Source organism: Juglans regia, chromosome 6 (assembly GCF_001411555.2).
Source record: "Juglans regia cultivar Chandler chromosome 6, Walnut 2.0, whole genome shotgun sequence".
In the NCBI taxonomy this organism is placed as follows: domain Eukaryota; kingdom Viridiplantae; phylum Streptophyta; class Magnoliopsida; order Fagales; family Juglandaceae; genus Juglans; species Juglans regia.
The window spans coordinates 6,492,187-6,508,306 of NC_049906.1; the positions used below are offsets into that span (position 1 = coordinate 6,492,187).

Sequence of the window (16,120 nt, forward strand, 5' to 3'; positions counted from 1 at the left end):
TAAATGTAAAACCCTATGGGGCAACCAAATCCAGGAAAGTCAATCTTATTATTTGAAAATCAATTACAAATACTTATCAATTGCAAAACTTTTGTAACTTAACTCTCTTACTTGTCCAGAAAAATGACTCGTTTGTCTTCTACCGAGGTAGCAGCTAGAACCTCTGGCGATCTTTAAATATTGTCTTTCCTCCTAGAACTCTAGGAGCTGAAATCCAATCACACGATCCAACATGCACGAAGCACGATCACACTCAAAGAGAGATCACAAATATGAAAATTTACCAAGTAATTTTCTCACCAAACAATGCATTAGAAAATATTCTAGAAAATATGTAGATCTGAATCACTATGGATTCTAACCAATAGGATCATTTAAATAAACAATCTGGAAAGAGTTCCAGTTTCAGTAGGATTTTGCTGACGGATAGAATCTGTCGCGAAGGTGTCTCTTGACGGATTGCTAACATGTCGCGATAACTATTTTCTGCAGTAACTAATTTCTGTTCAGCTTCTGTTCTGGATAACTTCTTGATAGTTGGAATTCTTTCTGCTTGATATCTTCTATCTAGATTACTTAATATCTACTATCTTTTCGAACATTCAATCTTGATCAAAAGTCTTTTGAACCTTTTATCTATTTAACCACTTATCTTAAAATTCAAATATTTATAGATAAAGATAAAGACAAACATTTATCTATTAATCTATTTATCTTTGAATTTAAATATTCATAGATAAAGATAAAAATAAATTACATTCATCCAATAATTCAAATAAGTCTTAATCATCTAATCCTAGCCAACAAACTTTTATATCAATAAGAATTCATCACACGAAAATCAAACTCATCTTTCCATCTACCAGGCATAAAAAAAAATCTCATCACAAACATTTACAAAAATTCTTCACAAGCTCAAATATTCAGCAAGGCCTAAGAGTAAAATAATCTTCTCAATTTGTGAATAAGCCGTCTGCATATTGGACACACCTTGTTGTTCTCCCCTTCCATAATCCTGGAGAAAAAAAAAAAAAAAAAAAATCTAATCAATCCTCCAAAATGATCTCCATCTTTAGAGGCTTTGAAAACACATCAATGTATATGTTTTGAAAATTTCTTCTTATCAGTCACTATTTATCATCCCATACTCTATATCTTATGAAAAACAGCTCAACACCATGTGAAAAATGCCTTCATACTCTATGAAAAAGTTATAGATGTGAGGTGTGTGAGTAAATAATGACTAATGCATGTATGTTTTACCTTTGTGCACAATCATAGCAGGTGGCACAGTGTCCACAAGGAACAAAGAAACAGTTCCTTTGCTCGTCGTAACAAATTACACATAATTTTGAATCATATAATTCCTCTGAAGAGTTACTTGATGCTTCTGAATCTTCCCCTTCTTCACCTGTTCCATATTTGTATGGCAATGGCTTCACCGGCATTATAGGGTCAGTCTCGGTTGCTTCCCGCTGTTCTGGTACTGCTACGCCTGTGATGGTATTATTCTCCCCATCACAGGCTCCAAGGTATTTCAGAATTAGAAAAACTATAATCACAAGAAATCCTGCAAAATAATAAAGAAGTAAGACCAGAGAAGAGGTTGAAGTTTCTTGGAAAAGTGTAAGCTTTATCCAATGAAATCTTTTTCCTCCCATTCTTTTGTTTTTTCTCTGACGTTGTACCTAATATTGCAATGTATGTTAACATGCGTGCCACAAAAGAAAGCTCGATGTACCATCCACCCAGATCCCCCTGCATTGAGTATATGGGTTTAGTTATTGGGAAATTTTGTAATCACTGGAGAAAGTTGTATGAATACCAAAGTGATGAGACCTCTCACATTGTTGGGTGTGGTGAGTATGACATAATGAGTATCGGGAAAAAGAAGGTTGAGCCGACACGAACCCGATGTTGTGGAACACATGCTCTTAGCTTTAGAAGTATCATAAATCTTAGCTAAAACATTCACAGTCATGGTCATGATTATGCTTCTAGGGTTCGTGTTTATGATTCCAAGGTAGTACCTGTCATCTTCCTCAATGCTGAATTCTGCCTCTTTACCTGGCCAAATACGCATTTCATCTGTCATAAATCTGTCTCCTTTCCAACATCCTTTTATTTTCTCAGTTAATGGGTCTCACAATTATGCAACAGAAAACAGGAAACCAAGAAAATCTCAAAATGCAACTTCTTTTCTTCGAATGAATACCTATCTATCTCCACTTGGACATTGGTGTTTGATAATTCAAGCACCAACAAGATCAAGACCAAAACTTGTCTCCATTAAGCAGAGTTTTACACTGGATTAACCTAAAATGGCTTCAGTTTATCTTGATTTAGCAGATTGGTTACCATTGATTGATTCCTTTGGGGTAGGGGCATCAGGGAAACTTGTCACTTTCGGCAATAATCTGTTGAATGTCTGCTCTCCTGTGAAATCATTATACGTTTAATGATTAATTCAACATTCTAGATGAAATGTAGAGGAAAATGTTCTTAGAGCTGAAAGAACCTTTGATCATAATTACTTCCAGTTTGTTTAAAGCACTAGTTGGAGCCTCCAATCTCATACGTACCGTCGAACCCTTGTTCAACCACAAAGAAAATCCCTGTAAGAGAGAAAACATGCAAAACAGAGAGCATTTCAATTTCCAACCTCCCAAGAAATGTACCCATATTAGTTTGATCTTGGAAAACTCAGACCCAGAAAAGAAAAAGGTTCATTTGATACCTTGCGGCTGTAGGATCTAACAATTACATAGTTTGAGACATTCCAATTAGCTTGGCAGCTCAGTTCAGGCTTCTCGGAGAAAGCATAGAGAAAGGCCCCTTTCTTGTCCTCGTCTCTGACTTCAACTTGTTCCACAAACACAGAACTAGCTTTCATTAACCGTGAAGAGCTGGGGCCAAGCACCATGCGGCAATCCCCGTAAAATCCATATCGCAGGCTCACCGAAACTGCAAGAAAAGGCCCAAAAGAAATGCAACTTTATGAGATAAGAAGTGTTCGATGGAAAGGCAATCGGAAAAAAAAGATGTCAAATTACATGCCACATAGCCAGATGGTCAGAGGAGCCAGAAGTCGAGCCCACGCCTCCCGCCACTGCTGAAAAAGCCGCCTCGGAGGCGGCGTCATAACCAGCCTGAACATTGCAAACTCACTCTCAACCAAAATGGAGAAGTTTGTTGGGAGAAAGATAGCTCTTTTTTTGGTGGGGAGGGAGAGAGACAAGAGGATGAGCTACTGGTCCATTGAACTAAACAACGCGCGAGAGGAAGACCAGTAGGTTTAGAGGAGTTATGCTTACTACAGACAGTTCAAGTGTTCAACTACCTATGTTAATGTGATTGGCGGGTAACTGAATTACATTTTTTTGGCTTTTGAATGTTAGGTGTCAGTTACGTTAGGCCTATTGTCTGGTTTTTGGACTTTCTGAGAATTTGCAAACAAAACTTATTAATGCTCCGTTTGGTTGCACACTTGAGCTACTAATTTTAAGTTAAATCTAACATTTAAATATCTAATTTTTAAATTGTTAAATTCATTTCAATTCAAAACTTTCTTATACGTGAGATTTAAAATCTTTTTCAACTTAACAAATCTTTATACATGAGATCTACAATCTTTTTCAACTTCTCATAAAAAGTACTAAATTCATCTTAATATTAAAACACATTTTAAACTCAGTTTAGATAGTCCATATAACTCTTTTTACTATTTAACTTATTACTATTTATAAAAAATTAAATTCAACTGAACTAAACTTAACATCCAAACGTAGTCTTATTAAACAACAGTTGTCAAGCCCTTGACAAATAACTTTGACGGCCACTTGTGCGACGGAAAACAACCATTCATTAAGTTTTGTAATCTTTTGTCGGGTATTTTAGTTTAGCCCATTAAGTTCCTTGGGACCGCGGCCCACTTTTCAGTTCCAAATCCGAGAAGCGAAAACGAGGAAAGTGGGACGTGTATTAAAGCGACAATGATCTACTACTACTAGTGAAAAAGACACTATTCAAGTTTTAATTTGTTGCGTTAACAAACCCATTTTGCTAACAAAAAATGAAGAAGATGATTGCCAAATTACTAAATAAAAAAGTCATGATTTAACTGTATTTTATTTTTTAAATCAAACTAATGTTTTTTTAGATAAATCCTCAAAAAGTCAGTAAGGGGCCGATAGTGCTTGGGATCGATACTGCCATCTATTTATCAGCTCTTGGTTATATAGGTTTTAGAAGTGTGAAGTTCGAAAGGAAGACAAGAATGTGGGGAGTATAGACTACTAGTTACTTAGGGTATATTTACTTTCCTTACTTATATTAGCATGCTACCTTAAATATTTTAGGAGCATTATGGTAATATTCTATAGATATTCTACGGCATGATATTTTGTTATTTACAAGTTGGTTTGTATATACAATACTAATTGTTATTGAACTCATTACAATCACTACAAGAAAATTATTTATTTGTGGCCAGTTATTTCATGTGAAAATGATTATTTCTTGTTAAAATGAATATGTTTTCGTCGTAAATAATCATTATCGTCACAAATGTTCGTTTTTCTTACATTGAGTTATAAATAAAAGTCAAAACACTACTTACTAGCAAGATGATGAGCAAAGCCTCCACATTTTACGCGTCAATATTTGTCTTGATATGTCACGATGACTGGTTTGGATTCAGAAATGAAATGAAATGGTTTTAGATGAAAGATGAAAGTTAAAAAAAATATTATTAGAATAATATTTTTTAATATTATTATTGTTTTGAGATTTGAAAAAGTTGAATTGAGATTTGAAAAAGTTATATTTTTTATTATATTTTGTGTGGAAATTTAAAAAAATTGTAATGATAAAATGAAATGAGATGAAACAATTTCTGAATCCAAATGGAGCCTAAGTAAGCTTGCCATTAGATTTTTTCATAATTTACTAGCTAGTCAATAAGTAGGCTTGTATATGTCTCGCATATTATATACAAGGTTATTTGTCTAACTTTTCTTCATGGCATCAATAAAGAAGATTCAATAAATACATAATTATAAAATATTCTGGTCTAGAACATCTACACAATATTATCATAGTATTCTTAAAATATTAAGGTCATATGTAATCGTGCATTAGTATTGGTGTAGGTAAAGATAAAAGTAAAATTTGACTGAAATCACATGTTTTGTCTTTTGGCTATTCAAGAGAGATTTTCACATTGAATTATCCACATGTTAGTCAAAATAATAATAATAATATTATTAATTTAATAATAATAATTTTTTTTTCTTAATTTTTTATTTTTTATATTTTGTAATTATACTGACCATATGTTAATTAATAATTTAATTTATAAATAAATTAGTTTTTGCCAACCTAATTATATTTTGGAGGAGAGACAAATAACTCATAAAATATTCAATAGATGGGGAAATGGTATCCCTTCAAATATGTAGATTTATTGTAGCTTGTAAGAAAAGAAAACAAATGCATTTGCCTCTTCCAATGTAGACAATTTAGTAGGGTTATTAGCTAAATCTTAGTTTGTATTTACATTAATTTGTCTACACTAATGCTAGTGCTCTAAGTAAGAAAGGTAATCACACAAGACTAATCTTCATAATAATTAATTAAGTTTTACTCGGATGATATATATAATTAGTCTTACATATCTCTAAATTAACAAATACGCTAAAAACGATTACTACAGGTTTCTCCTATCTATTACTATATATAAAAGCAGAGTCCTAGTATTCTGACGTTGGCATTCTACCCATTAAATTTGAAGTGCTATGTTTATGAAGTGGTAAGTATTTTAAAAGCAATGTTTTATTATGAACTATTGTAACTTTTAAGTTTTATTTCTTTTGTTACATATAAAGATATAAACCGATTCAAGACTCCACCCAAAAATACTAATTCAACATTTATATTATTTTGTATTTTAAGCAAAATCATATGACTCCGATGTGGTATTCTATCCACTGTTTTCAATTTCGTACCGTACCGGCCGGTACAGGTACTGTATATGTTTCGTACAAACCTAAATACCAGCCGTACCAGCCTCAATTTCAACCTGTACCGGCCTATATTTCGGCCAGTACCGGTCGATATTTCGGCCTTCAAACTTTTTTTTTTTCATTTTTTCAAATTACAAGCTTATTTTTTGACCCTCAATTCAGACTAGACTATTTATAATTTATATATATATGTATTTATATATAATTTATTTATATATAGACTATTATTTTGTAATATAATTTATATATATATAATTTATTTATATATTGACTATCCCGAAACGGTACACGAAACGGTACCGGTATCGAAATATTTCGTTCCAGTGCCTTGACCGGTACGGCTTCTAGTATAGTATTCAAAACATTGATTCTACCCATTAAACTTGAAGTGTTATGTTTATGGAGTGGTAATCCTTTTAAAATCAATGTTTCATTATGAACTGCTGTAACTTTTAAATTTCATTTTTTTTTCTTACATATAAAGATATAAACCGATTCAAGTCTCCACTCAAAGATAGTATTTCAACCTTTATATTGTTTCGTCTCCCTATAAACCGTTTCGAATTTCTCTAAAACCCAATCTCTCTCTATATCTCTCTTCCTCATACACAACAGTCCGTGCATTGCGCTGGTTATAGGCTCGTCATAATTAGTAATACGGAAGGGAAACTAATAATATTGTTGATGCTAGAGCATAGATTGGATGGGCTATAACTATGTGTGAAGTTGATTAATGTTGTCAATGTTTATGAGAAATCTAACGCTTTAGTAGTACTGTTTAACTTCCTGAACGGATATGGTTGTGAGTAGATTATGTCTAGGAGTCAAGTTTTGAACCTCCAGATTAGGCACATGCTTTTAGGGTACTAGTACTGGATAATCATATAACATAATTTTGTACTTAAAGTTGGAGCTAAACGAACATACGTGACGATTTACATGCATGTATATATCTCGTACGTATGGACGCCTTTCCGAATGTTGATGGCCATGGACAAAGTTTTAGGTGGGCCTGTGGCACATGATATGGCTCGAAAGAACGGTGAATCGAGGCTCTCATGATGCGTGCGGTCTTGCGAAGTAGCCAGGGGTCCTGGGCCGAGACTGGGAGTGAGTGCATGCAGAGACTCTTGAAAGTCATTTACGTAATCGATCGTTCTAGCTAGCTATGTGCTGCTACCTGGGACCCCATATATACAACCCTGGCCTGCACAATCTAACCTCGATCAGGTGGTAATTGGTAAAGCTGAAAGATGTCCTTTCTTCTTTGTTGGTTTCTGATCTCTCTTTTAGCCCTCTAGCTATTTGCACCACAAATATTCTTTATATATGCCATTTCTTGCTTGAGTAGTACTGCCACATAATTTGAATAGCTTGAAGTCCCTAAACCACCATTAATAATGCTAAATGATAAGTGGTCTTGACGACTTGACCTCATTTTCAAGTGGTTCCATCTGGATGGTCCTTCAAACCTAAGTCTGAACTTATTCCCAAAACTAGTTAAGGATCATCTCTGTTTGAAATTGGCATCTTAGAATGTCTCAAAAGTAAAGTAGCAAAAAACCAAAAAAATCACTCAAGACTAACGTTGAAAATACAAGAATCGAACATTTCATGAGCTTCCATAAATATTTTGCAGACCCAAACTTGCCCCAATTTCATTTTCGTGCACTTCAATATTAATATTCAAGTAATTATTGAAAAAATCCTAATAATTGTGCTTTTGAAAATGTCTTACAAAATGACCATCTCTGTCATTCATTTGGTAAATATTAGGGCTGTAAGAAAAATTAATCGAAAAATCAATTGAACTGAATCAATCTGTTCATTCAATTTCGGATCCTGGGAACAAAAATCGATTAAAAATTGATCCTATCTTACTTTTCATGATTTGAGGACCGAATTGGACTGAATACAACCGAAATATATATTTTAAATATATCTATCTATATATATATATATATATATTATAAAATTAATATAACATGAAATTATCTTAATCTTATTATTTATACTTCCTTAATATAAACTTATAATAACTCTTAAACTTGAATACTACTAAAGTTATTAACATGTTTCTATTTATCCTTACGTATTAAGTTACATATATACTTATGCATATATAGCATGATATAAATAAAAGATATATATTGTACTGATAAGTACATTTTTTTAAGCTAAGTACGTAGTTGATAAGCAATTATTTTGTAATTTTTTTTTTATATATATATTTTGGAGTTGGACCTTTTACTTTGGTGGTTGCATTTGCAACTATTTTAGCGTATTACTTTTTTTTTTAGATTTTGTTTATGTTGGCTAATTATATTTTATATGCACGATTTAGGCTTTTAGAATATTGTTATGTGCATTTTTTTTAAAAAATGTTTTGAAGTATTATTAAATGCATGTTTTAATTAAACTAATTACTGTATTTTGGCTAATTGTTTTTAACATTTATTTGGTTAATTGGTTATATGCATGATGTTTTGAGTTGAAAATAATTATTTTTGCTCTATCATATTTGGGCTAAAAAAATTATTCATTTTGGTTAGAAAAACCAACCAGTCCAACAAAAAAGTCTAAAACTGAATCACACCTATAAAATTGAAATGAATCGAAATTGAAAAAATTAAAAATTTTGATTCCCTAGATTAACAGGTCGGTTTCGGTTCTTAAAATTCTAAAACCGACTTAGACCGGTTCTGTTTTAAAGTATGTCTAAAACTAGACCAAACCAAACCGATTCACCACTAGTAAAAATGTATTAATGTGGCGTCAATGTGTAATTATAGTTCTTAACAATCAATTATTATTTTTCTTATATAATGAAGTATGATGTTAATAAGTAAGAACTAGTAAGTAGAATTATTAAAAGAGAAATACTCTAACCCAAAGCTGTACAACCGATTTGGATACGGAAACCCAAAGAGTCAAATTAAATGAGACTTGATATGTTATTTATGGAGAGGAAACCTTTGTTTTATAAGAGAAATTCTATTAATCATTTTTAAAAATTATATTTTTATTTATTTATTTATTTATTTTTTTCACAAATATATGATATATAGATAATGAGTAGAAAAATTTTATAAGTTTAAGAAAAATAAAATAATTTTTTTTTATAAAATAAAAAAATAAAAAAATATAGTATTAAATATACAGCGTATAAGGATGATAAGTATCGGAACTCTTATAATAATATCCCCGAAACACTTGTCATTAAATTGTGTGAGCTTTTATTCGACCAGCTTTCCAGATCCCTCGTCTAAGCTTTACGGTCACCTCTAGACACTCTGTTATTTCTCTCTCTCTCCTCGCTGGCTCTCGTCATCTTCTATGAATGGCCTGACAGTGACAAAACTTATCGCCTCTTCTTTTCTTCCTCCCTCCTTCTCTTCGCAATGCTCTCCTTACTTTTTAGCCTCATTTCTGTTAGTTATTAGAAGTGTTTATGTGGGATCCATTGGATATGTCCAGGTATATATATTTGAGAGAGACAGGTTTGATCCTCTCTAAAATATTTAATACTTTCCTTCATCATCCTAGCAATAAAGCTTAACGCTTCCTCTAAGGGGAGAGAGAGAGAGAGAGAGAGAGAGTAGAACCTCAAGAGACAGACCAGATGGGGAGAGTGAAGCTTCAGATCAAGAGGATCGAGAACACAACAAATAGGCAGGTCACCTTCTCAAAAAGGAGAAATGGACTTATCAAGAAAGCTTATGAACTTTCCGTTCTCTGTGATGTTGATGTAGCTCTCATTATGTTTTCCCCATCCGGAAGAGTCAGTCACTTCGCTGGAAATAAAAGGTGTGCTTAAGATAATGGCTTATATCACCGTTTACCTTATACCTAATTATAAGCTCTATCAGTGATCTTGATGTTTATTTTCTCAGCTGGTCAATGTTTGTTCTTGGGTTCTTTCTGCAATTTGATTCTTTCAGGATTATATAATATTGCATATCACAGATACAAACAGACACGGCAACACGCCAAGTACATATATTATATATATAATAGAGAATAAAAAAACCTGGGATCCTTCGGTCGACCTTTTGGTTATGTCTAAGCTAAATTATATTATAGTCGTCCACTCAGTTCAAGTAAAACGATCTGTTTTTTTGGTTTCTTGAAGCATTGAAGAGATTCTGGCACGGTATGTTAATCTTCCTGAGCACGAACGAGGAAGGTAAGCAGATCTGGGTTCTTCGAGTTTTAAGTAAATACAACTTTTGTTCTTACGTCGGTGGTAATTAATGGAGGTTTTTCTTTCTTTTTTCCTTAATTTATTCGATGGTTCCGCTTCTTCGTTGCCATGCAATTTCGAAAGACTTCAAAACCAAGAGGTAAGCACTCTCTAAATATAAATCTTCAATTGGCCGAGTTGGCGGCCACAACCCTAGTTTTAAGGCTTCTTTTGAATTATTTGCTTAAGATGATTAATTTTAAAGTATATTTGCAGTTTCTCCAAAGGGCTCTTCTTAAGTTGAAGGGTGAAGCAGATATTCGAACCAGTCAAGAAGCCAGGTTTTTTGCTTTTTCCCTTTTCCCAGCAGAGCCCCTGACTCTTGACTTATTCTGAATGTTTTTTAAGTTATAGAGTAATTCACTATAATTTGTTATTTCTGTCCTGTGAAGCAGCCCAATGAGTAGTACTGATTCCAAACTCGAGGTACTTTAAGCATGAGAGCTGATCTTTATTAAACAGATTGTTGATTGTCATTTTCAATCTTTATTCTCAATAATCACTATACACGTACAGGAGGTTCAACAAGAAATCCTAAGCTGTAAGTCTCAGTTGGAAGATATGCAGAACCGACTAAGGTATGCATGTTTACATAAACCCTAATCTTTGCAGTCGGATGTGATGGGAATTAGCTAGCATCTGATAATTATATCTAAATTTTGGTAGAGTATTTGAAGGAGATCCTTCTGAAATCATATCATTGTGTGAGGCTGAGTATCGAGAGCAAATCCTTAAAGACACTTTGAGACGTGTGCATATGCGCAAGGTAAAAGATCTACAAGGAACTTATTAATTTTTTCTTCCAATTTGAAGCCCTGATCTATATCATATATCCTAAATCCTATGAAACGTATAATGCAACAGCAAGTTTTGGAGCAAAACAGCAATTCTTCTGTTGCACCTCCGACTTCAGAGGTATGTTAAGTCATGATGATCATTGTCATAGACCATGTCATTAAGAAAGAAAGTTGCAAATGTAAAGTTATCTGCAAGGATATTTCAATTTAGAATGAGAATGGACTAAAATACCGCAGTACGTAATTTTATATAATAACTAGCTTGGAGAAAAAGAAAAAAGTGAAGTACTTATAGCTCATTTGGATATAACAATTACGATATAAGATGAGATGATTTTAGATGAGTTGAATAAAATATTATTAGAATATTATTTTTTAATATTATTACTATTTTTGAATTTGAAAAAATTGAATTATTTATTATATTTTGTATGAAAATTTAAAAAAATTGTAATGATGAAAAAAGCTCATGAGATAGATTGAAAGTATTTCTATATCCAAACAAACGGTAATTTCTTCCTAATTTGATTAGGTACAACTGCCTCAAAACAGCGCAAGTGTAAATGGTATCATGCCAGAAAATCCAACTGGTATGCTGGGTTGGCTTCCTGAAAGAGACCCACAAGTCCAGATCCTGAATTTTTTGGATTCGAATGGCCTTCTTCCTCTGAGGTGCTTATATTTGATTTTGGTAGCAGAATGATAGAATCTTAGTACTTTAACTTGTTCAATAATATCTCTGCATATACAAAAAACTTATTTTTTTTTTTTGCTTTTTACAGATCATGTCAGTTGCAAAATGAGGTTGAAATCTTGGCACCAGCACCGGCGCCACTGGCTCCTCCAGCTCTTCTTCATGGACAAGATTATATGAATCTTGATTGTCACATCAGCTCAAGAACTGGCGTGGTCGACGTCAATAATGTGCAACGTCCTGATCATTTTGTACAAGCAATTGACGTCAACCTGTCCCCGTGGAGTGAAATTTGTCAAACAGGTACTTAATTTTGCATGCAGTAACATTCAAAATATATATAGTACTCCTGATATATATAAACTATACATACATATGTCGTTTCTGTGTGTGTATATATACATATATATATATATATATATGCATACATATCAAGATATAGAAAAGAGGAGAGAAACGAAGATGCCGTCATGAGCATAGCTGGGTTCCTAGCTTCTATCATCGGAATCAAAAGGACATATAGGATTCTTCAATATGGACCCCAAACTCTCTCTCTCTCTCTCAGCTGCTATAGATTTCTTGTGCCGGCAACAGTCACATGCAGATAGATTGAAATGTGACTGCATATCATTATATATCTTCCACGATTATCTGGCCATTACTGCATTTATCAGAAATTTACCGAACCTGATGATCCATTAGTTCTTTTATTTTTTCTATGATCAGTACTAAAAATTCCATTCAAAATTATAAATAAATGCATGCATGTGACAGGGAATGGCCAGTTTCAGGCAGCTGCAGTACCAGCCGGAGCGCGAGCACTTCTTGAACTTTACCTGTCTCAGATCAGTACACCATCAACCATCTTGACACCCAATCAACATCCAAGATAACATGCATTAATTAAATCAAGTGCTTAGCTAGCTAGCTAGCAAGGTAGGACGCTGCTTATATTATTTCTGATAACTTTTGTGCTGGAGTTTCGCTTTTTCCCTCGTTTCCTCTTCTTCCATTACTAGTAACGTATTCAGCAATATATCTATCTATCTATCCATTTGTTTCTCTTTTCTGGTTTAGAGCTTGTTTTTTTTTTTTTAAAAAAAAAAAACAATTTAACGTCCAACCTTTTTTTTTTTTTTTTCCTGGTTCGGATTAATAATCCGCATTTATAATTTACAATTAATGTGGGAATTATAGTAAGTGCGACGTCAACCATTGTTCAGTCTATTAATGACATTTTCCGAAAGAATGTAATTTGCCGGTTTAGGCCTCGTTTAGTTATGCAGATGAGATGATATGTTTTGTTGAAAGTTAAATAAAATATATATTGTTATAATATAATTTTTTAATATAATTTTTGTTTTAAAAATTGAAAAAATTGAAAAAATTTATTATATTTTATGTAAAAATTTAAAAAAATTATAATGATTATATGAGATTAGGTAGTTTGATTTTGTATAACCAAATCAGCCCTCGACGACGAGTGGCTTAGCTTGGTACAGATTATAATTTGTTTAAATTAATAAATCATCTCTATCTTTCTTCAATTATATTATATATATAGAAAATAATATTAAAACCAGAAATGATAAAAGATCTGAGAAAGTAGTACTCTAAAAACGGTAAGTGTATCATGTAATATTAATACACGGTACATTAACTCTTTTTACGGTCTTCTATATAATTTATATATTTTAAATTGAGATAAATTATATAAAGATATGTTGCTTTTATAAATCATTTTAGAAGCCTCTCATTTAAAATATAATTATATAAATAGTTGTAAAAAAAAGTTATGGGTATCTAATAGCATAAAAGGGACGCATTCACGAGCTGATTGATGAGAAACAGTCTTAGCTCGTAATCAAGGACAATATAATTGTAATGGCTGTTATAAGCTGCCAGCAAATGCCACCGCGTACGGATGCCCACAAGATATAGATATAGCAATATATAAGGGCACTCTCGTTGGATTGATTAGTTAAAACTTAAATTCAATAAGTATTTAATTATTAGAGAGCAAAATATACTCACATTGAATTAACCATATTTCAATAACTTTTAAAAGTTTTTTTAAATTTAAAAGTTACTGTATACATATCAAATACATATTTTATTAATTATTTATCTCTCCATTTCTTTCTATCACATATTTTATCACAATTGATATATTAATTTGAATTAGTGATATATTAATTTAATAAAAATATAATTATTAATTAATATATAATAGGTAGAATAGTAAAATATGATAAAATAAAATAAATTAATAATTAAAAAAATTAAATATTTTTAAAATTATTAGTTATTCATTATTATATAATGAATAAATATATAATCTAATGCAGAGATTTGATATGAATAACTAAAATTAAATTTATTTTATATTATTTTATTATTATATAATATAAAAATAACTATTCTAATATTAAAATTTATGTGAATAAAATAATCAAAAATTAAATTTACCTTACATTCATAAAAAATATTCTTTTAACTTTATCTAATTCAATCCAATCTAAGAAGCTTTGCCTCTTGGGAAGCACAGGGTCACCAGACGCGTGTGTATGGATTGTGCACGGGCTGCCATATCGGACTAGTCAACGGTTAAAATGATTGATTATTGACCCATTAAACCTGACATGGCATGCCATGCTAGCATAATTAAGTACCATGCATGCACGCAGCATTATTATACGTCAGTCCGTATACAATCCATTCACAGATTTTGCATGCAGGCTCTAATTAAGAAGTATAGTAATAATATTAATATATATATTTATAAGCTATTTTGATTGAATAGGAACTCGGAGTCCATGACAATGAAGGGCTCAACTTACCCATAAAAAAAAAAAAAAAACGAAGGGCTCAACTGAGATTGAAATTTGAAAAATCCTGTCCATCGTACTTTTTATTATAAATCTCTCAAAATCAGATCTTGATCATGTGACATCAAAGAGTTTTGTTATGTACAAATAATTTTGCATACAAATTTATGTATTAATATTATTGTCTTCATATTCTAAATTTAAATTAGTACTGTTTTTAATAAAATCTACTTTCTGACTAATCATATTAAATTGATATGCAGAATCGTTTACAATTAATTTTTTTCGATATCAAATAATTGACCCATAAGTGAAATATAACAAAAAAAAAAAAACAATAATTTAATACTATCTCATACGATGGTGTGAGAATCATGATAAAAGAGATGGTTAGTAACGTTAGTGTAATAACCCAGCCCGTGTTAAGACTCAAGTCCAAATTTCAGCCAAGGCCTAAGAACCTCACAAAAAAAAAAAAAAAAATCCTATTTTTTCTTTCTTTTCTTCCCTTTTCCACCAACCGTCCCCCCCCCCTCCTCCCCGGCCCCCTTGGCTCGACTCTCCCTCCCTATCTGTGTTGCCAAACCGTTGCCGCCCGTTTAGGCCGTTGATGTTCACACCCCTCTACTCTACACAATAGGAACTTAACCCCACATTGTTTTGTCCTCTCAAAGTTTTGCCTCCACATCGATAAGAACTCTAACACCAATCGTCTGTCTGTATCTCTGTCTCTCTCTAACTCTCTCTGTCGGTGTCTCCGAATAGGACCCACTCAGTGTGCAGCAGGCAGTTGAGCGTCACATGCTGCCACCCTCACACCCTGAGCACATTGTCACCCCTCCACCCATGTAAAGACTGTTTTCCTTTGTGCACAAAACCGCAAACCATAATGACTCCATCACAACAACGACGTCTGTCGCGCTACGACACCATTGTCGGTAAGCCCGTCTTTCTATCCCGTTTACTCTCTTCCCTTAATCCACTCTGCCCGATTTTGTTCTTACACCGTGTGTCTCCTCATTATTCTCGAATTTAGTTTTTGATGCGTTTTCAATATCACAGTACACCCCGAATGTCAAATAGACAAAGTCATTACACCCTCAAGTCTGATCGATCGCCATTTCGAGTTGAGTAAGGTACACTCGATCTCTGCTCATGCTATCACACGTAGTTGTCATGACTGTTTTGTTTGGCAATACTGGTAGATTTGGGTTGTATATCTTGGAGGTTGGAATTGGGGTTTGAGTATTTTCATGGCTTGGTTGATGTTGGAAGATTCGAGTTGCTATTTTGATGTGTCAGGAGTATGAATGTAAACGTGATGTATGTTGGAATGGGATTTAGGGGAATCCAAGGAGATTGGGTTAATCTTTCTGCGAGGTAGTCTGTGAATGTTGTACTTGAAACATTATAAACCCAAGGCACCATGATAGACTATTTTGCTTATGGGCTATTTATGGGATCACTTTGAGCTTTAGTTTTGGGTTTTACAATTTCGTTAGTTGATTGGTTTTGTCACGTGTATAAGTTATTAA

At 32.8% G+C, this 16,120-nt stretch overlaps 2 protein-coding genes across 4 annotated transcripts; one reads left to right on the plus strand and one right to left on the minus strand.

Annotated features, from left to right (window-relative positions):
- Window positions 1–737: 737 nt before the first annotated feature.
- On the minus strand, window positions 738–3,236 carry LOC109001173 (E3 ubiquitin-protein ligase APD1-like). 2 transcript variants are annotated; one of them, XM_018978349.2, is made up of 8 exons: window positions 3,058–3,236; window positions 2,738–2,964; window positions 2,519–2,615; window positions 2,359–2,436; window positions 1,847–2,067; window positions 1,689–1,758; window positions 1,264–1,570; window positions 738–1,015 (listed from the first exon to the last, which is right to left on the minus strand). In XM_018978349.2, exons 1-8 carry the CDS (start codon window positions 3,155–3,157, stop codon window positions 934–936), a joined length of 1,182 nt encoding a protein of 393 aa, XP_018833894.1. In that variant the 5' UTR covers window positions 3,158–3,236; the 3' UTR covers window positions 738–933. The 2 variants fall into 2 exon arrangements, with proteins under 2 accessions (XP_018833894.1, XP_018833895.1); XM_018978350.2 differs by having other exon boundaries at window positions 3,054–3,235.
- Window positions 3,237–9,493: 6,257 nt separating this feature from the next.
- LOC109001131 (agamous-like MADS-box protein AGL66) lies at window positions 9,494–12,783 on the plus strand. 2 transcript variants are annotated; one of them, XM_018978275.2, is made up of 11 exons: window positions 9,494–9,830; window positions 10,156–10,209; window positions 10,351–10,366; window positions 10,483–10,547; window positions 10,659–10,692; window positions 10,783–10,844; window positions 10,933–11,032; window positions 11,131–11,181; window positions 11,596–11,735; window positions 11,846–12,060; window positions 12,532–12,783. In XM_018978275.2, exons 1-11 carry the CDS (start codon window positions 9,646–9,648, stop codon window positions 12,648–12,650), a joined length of 1,041 nt encoding a protein of 346 aa, XP_018833820.2. In that variant the 5' UTR covers window positions 9,494–9,645; the 3' UTR covers window positions 12,651–12,783. The 2 variants fall into 2 exon arrangements, with proteins under 2 accessions (XP_018833820.2, XP_018833821.2); XM_018978276.2 differs by having other exon boundaries at window positions 10,662–10,692.
- Window positions 12,784–16,120: the final 3,337 nt, after the last annotated feature.

What these genes read in the sequence shown, in the direction of transcription:
- LOC109001173 (XM_018978349.2), bottom strand. Translation starts at nt 3,157, where the DNA reads ATGTTCAGGCTGGTTATGACGCCGCCTCCGAGGCGGCTTTTTCAGCAG. An exon ending in TCTGACCATCTGGCTATGTG is followed by an intron (nt 2,965 to 3,057) that starts GCATGTAATTTG and finishes CTTTTCTTGCAG; the next exon opens with TTTCGGTGAGCCTGCGATAT. An exon ending in TACTCACCACACCCAACAAT is followed by an intron (nt 1,759 to 1,846) that starts GTGAGAGGTCTC and finishes TACTCAATGCAG; the next exon opens with GGGGATCTGGGTGGATGGTA.
- LOC109001131 (XM_018978275.2), top strand. Translation starts at nt 9,646, where the DNA reads ATGGGGAGAGTGAAGCTTCAGATCAAGAGGATCGAGAACACAACAAAT. An exon ending in CACTTCGCTGGAAATAAAAG is followed by an intron (nt 9,831 to 10,155) that starts GTGTGCTTAAGA and finishes GGTTTCTTGAAG; the next exon opens with CATTGAAGAGATTCTGGCAC. An exon ending in CGAACCAGTCAAGAAGCCAG is followed by an intron (nt 10,548 to 10,658) that starts GTTTTTTGCTTT and finishes TGTCCTGTGAAG; the next exon opens with CAGCCCAATGAGTAGTACTG.